At 44.6% G+C, this 6,600-nt stretch overlaps 1 protein-coding gene across 1 annotated transcript; it reads left to right on the forward strand.

Moving 5' to 3' along the window:
* Positions 1-4,198: 4,198 nt before the first annotated feature.
* LOC147419216 (uncharacterized) lies at positions 4,199-6,364 on the forward strand. Its single transcript, XM_086506093.1, has 2 exons — positions 4,199-4,424; positions 4,625-6,364. The coding sequence occupies exon 2, from the start codon at positions 4,658-4,660 to the stop codon at positions 6,119-6,121; it is 1,464 nt and encodes a 487-aa protein (XP_086362219.1). The 5' UTR covers positions 4,199-4,424; positions 4,625-4,657; the 3' UTR covers positions 6,122-6,364.
* Positions 6,365-6,600: the final 236 nt, after the last annotated feature.

Raw genomic sequence — 6,600 nt, forward strand, 5'->3', positions numbered from 1 at the left:
CGGATATTCAGTTTGCAGTCTCACAGGTTAGCAGATTTATGCATAGCCCAGGGTCTAAGCATTGGCAGGATGTCAAGAGGATTTTCCGATACCTTAGTGGCACTTTACACCTTGGCTTGTTTTATCCCAAGGGGGGATCATTGCCGCCAGACTTACATGCTTTTTCGGAGTCAGATTGGGTTGGTTGTTTTGGCAGCGAGTGTCCACAAGTGGTTTTTGTTTCATGCTTGGCAGTTCATGTATATCATGGTTGAGCAAGAAGCAACCTACTCTGGCCACTTCGAGTTGTGAGGCTGAGTGCAGGGCAGTCTTCACATCTACGGTTGAGTGTGTATGGCTCAGACGCCTTATGGTTGATTTGGGTGTTGGACATGACACTGCCAACACTATTTTGTGGAGAGGGTTGCCTCCTACCTCTTCTCTTGTCGTCTTTCAAAGAGCCTATTGTCACACTCTATGTCTTGGGACATGAATTCACTTAGGGTTTGAACCTTTGGCATGGTAAGTAAGAGATCTTTTACATCATCTCTTAGATCCCATCAAAACTGGATGATGAAATAATCCTCATGCCAGGTTAAATCACATGTGAACTGCCTAAATTAAAATGCATAGACCGATGTAGGGCAAGGGCCCTATAGTAACTTGTGAAGCTTGGTTTTGGAAACTCGTGCCCTATCTACTTCCCCAAAGGTTGCTAAAAACTCTCTTACAAGGGCCTCAAAGTCATAGAGTAGAGGAGTGTCCCTTTCAAGTAGTAGGGGTGCAAACCAAGAGAGGGCCATACCTGAGAGGAGCGTGCTTATGAGACCAACTTGAGAAGCACCATGAGGGTAGGCTCAGGTTGCATGTGTATGAACAACTTCACTTGTTGAAGGAAGCCTCTAAACTTTGATCTCGTCTCAACAAAATTTTTAGGTAGGCTAACCCTGGACTCCTTTCTACTTTGGAGTAGATTTGTTGAAGACATGGTCTGATTATGGCCATGGTTAGCTTTGCATAGCTCTTGGATCTAGCGTTGAAGGTCTTGCACCGGTTGCTCTACTTGTAATCGTGCGTAGCTCTCAAGCAACTCTTGAATTTGTTGTTGCAACTTTTGTAAGTTGGATACTACACCTTCCAATATAGACTCCATGTCTTGGAAAGATTAAGAAGCGCAGTCTTGCCCAACTGTTATGAGCGCATCTCAAGCTAGAAGAGAGCAAGAGAGGGTGCTCACAATATACAAGAGTTAAAGACTTGATTATGTCATAAAATCTAATAACTAACCAACACAAATGATTTTCTCATATTAAACTGATCATTTAATGTGGGAGAATAAACGGGAACAAGGGTTAGGATATAGACATGTGCTTATAGATCTATCTCAACAAGGGGCCAATGGTAAAGGGGCCCAAACGAGAGATGGTATGTCAAAGAGCAAGGCTAACCAATGGAGCGTAAAGACCTAAGGGTTAGCTTCATTGAAGACCTCCAAAGGTTTTTAAAAAGTCCTTTGACCTTAGGTAAGCTAGGGCCGAGCTTTAGGTGGGAACTCGACCCAAGCTTAAGGTGCTTGAGGTGCTTGTTGTGCTTGTTGACTAAGGTGATTGAGGTGCTTGTCGTGCTTGTCGAATAGGGAGCTTGAGATGCTTGTGGGAACACCACCCAAGCTTGAGGTGCTTTGTCATGCTTGCTGACTAAGGTGCTTGAGGTAAGGTGTGCAAAAGTCAATCATCAATCCCTACAAGGAGGGGGCGAGCCCTACAAGAGGGGGGATGAGAGAGAACACACACACACACACACACACTCACACATGGCAAGCTTTGTACAAAGGAAGCAAAAGGGACACTTGTCAAGTTCCTCCTCATATTGCCCTTATGGTGTGCCTAAAGCCTAATGGTTGGCCACCCAAGGGGTCCAATGATAAATTAGGAGATTTAATCAATTGTTTTTGCATTTATCAAGTCCTCTCTCTCAAAGGAGAAAGGGGGACACTTGTCCCAAGACTAGTATGCTTGCTTGGTATGAATCTTCCTTGTGATTGGCTAGGCGTAAGGGGTCCAATGAGCTTCAAGCATGAGCTAAAAGGGGGTGTCGACCAAAGCAAGTAGGGGGCATGCTTGAGGGGTATACTCCCCCCCCCCCCCCAACACACACACACACACACTCATTGTGTATTGTGCAAAGTGCAAGAGCTCCCTCTCCTTCTCCAAGCAAGTAGAGAGGTTGAGAGCCTACACCAACACTCTTAGCTATGGAATGCAAATCCAACCAAGAGCCATGCTTCAATGCTTAAGCTTGCCACCTTCTCCATCTTCATTACTATGCTATTATATATGCTAGCAAGAAGAGTGATAATAAGCGAGGAACTAATTCTTTCTCCTATGAAATGTTTCTTCTCCCTCTTCCCTACCCTCATTCCTTGCTAGCTCTCTTCACCTTCAAAGGTGTTTGAGGTCTTGAGACTGATGCTTGGGATAGTTAATGCTTTCCATGAAGTTTATGTTATGCTCGTGATGCATGAAGCTTTCCATCTTCATTGCATCACCTAGGTCACAAGGAACACAAAGATTGTATTGTAACAAGTCTCCCTTGATGGGAGAAAATATAATACAAATGCCTATTGGAGGAGGGACCGACTAAGTAGTTGAAAGATCATTCTCAAACACCCGATAATTTTTGTCCTTCTAGATTTATAGAAAGCAACAGGACCTAACAATTTGTGTGCATATAAGTAGAGCCTTGCTTTTCATCACCATCCCTCCAAGAAATAGGTCGTTCTTGAAGAACCTTGTTCTCTAGGTCTTTTGGACCCATTTGCAAGTCTTCCCTGCTAGGCCACTTATAGCCAAGCACTCCTTGAACAAGTGAGGGAGGAGCTCACTAACCATTTTGTAACCCAAACATCTATAAGACCCAATCCCTATGGTAAGAATCTTTACTCCTTGTTGGCAAAGCCCCCCATAACACCTTCCATAGAAAGAACTTCATCCCCAGTGGTGGGCATTGAGGATTCCATATGTTATTTGCTATTGCCACCCATCTTGCCTCGGGCCATTGCTTTCCCCATTGCTTGTTGAGGGGGGAGAACCAATCAATCGAGATCGTTATTGCTACATTCTTAACATATGAAGCTCTACTTTTGACGTATTTTCAAAATAACATGCCTCATATTTCTTTATACATATGGTCAACTACTGTTGTAGTTTATAGAAGAAAAATCACCCAAATATCTCTATATTTTGTGGTGCATGAGCTCACAAATAGTGGCATACATGTCTATAGATAACAAACTGTTTCATTCCATGAGCCCATAATAACATAATGTCTACTATAGAGATGTTTGGAAGATTGAGAAGGGGATGTTGGAGTTTTGGTGCAATAGTGGCATACATGTCTACATATAACGAATTGTTTCATCCCATAACCCCATAATAGCATAATGTCTAGAGTTAGAGAGATGTTTGGGAGATTGACAAGGGGATGTTGGGGTTTTGGTACAATTTAAGGGCAAAATTTGCAAAATATTAGTGGAAAACGGAGTCTTTTTCATTGTTTTTCATACAATGCATAACATCATGAGCTTCTGCTCGAGAGGCACCGCATCGATCCACAAGAAGTTTTGGACAAATTCTCACAATAATTCCCACATTGTGACTTTACCTCAACATCATGAGCTTCTGAGGGAGGCACCGCATACCTAGCTAGGTACGATTGGGGGCAAGGGACCGCCGGCCAATCGTACCTAGCTAGGTATGCGGTGCCTCCCTCACAGAAGCTCATGATGTTGAGGTAAAGTCACAATGTGGGAATTATTGTGAGAATTTGTCCAAAACTTCTTGTGATCTCAGTTAGGTACGATTGGGAGCAAGGGATCGCCGGCCCGGTGGTCCCATCCCCCACATGCCTCTCTAGTTTCTACTTTGCCCATGTTTCCACACTAGCTCGATATATAAACTAGAGAGGCATGTGATATATCGAGGTAGTGTGGAAACATGGGCAAAGTAGAAACTAGAGAGGCATGTGGGGGATTATTGAATGAAAACCATGTTAGCAAAGTTAGCCTTGTAATGAGGAATTTGGGGGTGAGGGCCCTGCCTTGCGTAGTAATAAGGTGGAATCCAATCAAGGTCATACACCCACACCCACTCACAAAGGCATGGCATGTGGGAGAGGACTCGGTGGCGGGATTAAAGAAGAGAGAGAGACTCGGCATGTGGCGTCCTGAGAGCCGAGAGAGAGAGAGAGTGTTGGGCGGGTTAGAGAGAGGCGCTGGGCGCGGGCGGAGAGAGAGAATGTGTGTGCGCGCGCGCGCAAGAGAGAGAGAAAGATTTGGAGAAGTCTAGCTAGATAAATACGGGATTAAGATATTCGCAGTCTGCAGGCCAGCGAGTCGACCGTTCTTTCTACGCACGCACGCACGCGCATAGACACACACTCAATCGGTAAGATCTTTACGCCTTTCCCTCTGTGTGTTTCCTTGCATCCCTTCTCTGGTTGTCACTTTGCATCATTTGCTAGCGTTTTCAGCAGCTCAAGGGTCAAGTGGGTTATTTATTTTGAATCTCTGCGGATATCGGATTAGGGTTTTTCCTCATGCAGATGCTAATACTAAATCTCCATTTGTGCAATGTTAATTGCATAGCTTGATCTGCCCCCGAGTTTCTCGCCTTTCATCATGAAAACTTCCCTCAAGTTCAGAGAGGAGAAGAACCCTTTTCTTCGCGCGAAGATTCCGTTCAAGGTGGGTGCTCTCCCACTCTCATCAGGTGTTGCAGTTGGTAACAGCCAAGAGCTCGCTGTTCATTTGGGTACCTTCTTCTCTTCTGGCCCAGCGATCAAGGTTGCGTTCAAGCCGAATGATGCAACTCCTCTTTCTGTTGTGTTGAAGGCGGGACTTGGGCCTTGGGGCTCTCCTCATGGTGCCCCAATCACGGTGAAAGCAGAGTTATTTGTGTCTCCAAAAGGTGGAGATCCTGTATTCACTCTTAGTTTCAAACCCCGGGTTGGGGACTTTGGACTCCAGAAGGATGTTAATGGTTTGAAATTTGTGCATGCGCAACATCATGATACCCAGACAGCTTTGGTGCCCTTGCAATCCAATGATGTGAGTGAAAAGCTTACTGTTTCCACTCCTCCCCTTACAAATGGAGAGGGTAAAGCATTTCCAAGGCGGATTAGTGGCAACTTCACCGACAAGGATCGAGCTCGAAGTCCTTCTTTGGATTCAGTTGTCATTGGATCCAACTTTTCTCTGAAGATTGAAGGCTTGGACAGGGAATGGAAAGGGAAAAATGATAAAAAACAAAAAGCAGAGGGTGCCAAAGAGCATGAAAGTGAGGACGACATGACACCAAATGGTAATGGAAACTTAGCACATGTGCGGACCGATGTTTTGAATGAGCCTGAGAAGTTTGGTGGTAGCCGTGGCTCATGGTCAGCAGTTTCGCTTGCTGAAGTTCAGAGCCGCGTACAAGGCTGTAAATTGACTACGCACAGCATACTTCCAGTGGGAAAGCAAGCCAGGTTGAATATTCGATGGGGTGTGAAGGCACCCCGCGACATTTTTCAGCGTTGGGACGGTAGCTTGCCTTCAATATCTCTACTCAAATTGCCGTCCCTTCTGTTGGATAAGATAAGCTTTGAGCAAGTGAGCCCTCCTGTGGAGAAACCAAAGGCACTTGCTTTACAGAGTAGCTATTTTGAAGGTGGGTTTTTACCTGCTAGCTTCGTTGAGGAAAACCGGGAATTAGCTCAAGTTGCTTCGCTTTGCTTCAGCATGAAGCGTCAGTTGCATTTGTTGTATGCCGAGAACCAAGTGCTTAGGAAGTCTATGGAAGACATGAGGTCACAGGTTGAGTTTAGAGGTCTTAGGAGTTCTAGCAATAGTGCCAATGACAGCACATTTTCAAAAGAGCAAGTTTTTACACGGCCATCAATGCATGTAGAAGCTCCATGGGTTTCACACAATGGGAGAGAGGACAATGCGAGAAAGAGTCATAGGGATACATCCAGAAGAGATATGAATGAAGATGTCAAAGGGGTGTCTTCTCTGGGCAGAAGCGCAGATATGTCCAAAGAGCTGGAAAAGGCCATCAAGAGTGTGAAGAATGGGTCATCGGCATCGAATAGGGATAGCTAGATATTGTGTCGTGTATAGTGTGATTTATTTTTGAGCTTGGTCAGGAGTTTCCAAGTCTGTACATTGTGGTTGCAGGCAGTGTGAAAAGACTTATGTTAAGCTTCTGTTGCATGTGTACCTACAGATCTCATCTTACAAGCTCCAAGAGAGATCTAATCATCCCTTGAACTCATGTATGACATGCGGCATTTGCCTCTTTTTGAAGCTACAATGGACTTGATGTTACAACATCCTGGAAAAGAAGAGGTTCTTTGCATGTAAAATTGTGGTATCTATTTGCTTCAGTGTTGTTTATGTTCATCTGTAGAGACCTTTTGTCATTTTTGGTGCAGCCAAATTTATGGATTGAGCTACTGATGTGTGAATCAGAGGTTAGTTTTTTTTTTCACCTTGGAAGTGTGTGGTGTTCACCTTCATGAGACAATATCTCCTCCATTGTGACGCTTCTATATGCTGGCAAGGGGTGGTTTTTCTTGTCA

This window comes from Adiantum capillus-veneris, chromosome 29, assembly GCF_014529385.1.
Source record: "Adiantum capillus-veneris isolate H3 chromosome 29, ASM1452938v2, whole genome shotgun sequence".
Taxonomy (NCBI): Eukaryota; Viridiplantae; Streptophyta; class Polypodiopsida; order Polypodiales; family Pteridaceae; genus Adiantum; species Adiantum capillus-veneris.

Excerpts from the sequence above, each read along its gene's own strand:
- LOC147419216 (XM_086506093.1), top strand. The coding sequence starts at position 4,658 with ATGAAAACTTCCCTCAAGTTCAGAGAGGAGAAGAACCCTTTTCTTCGC.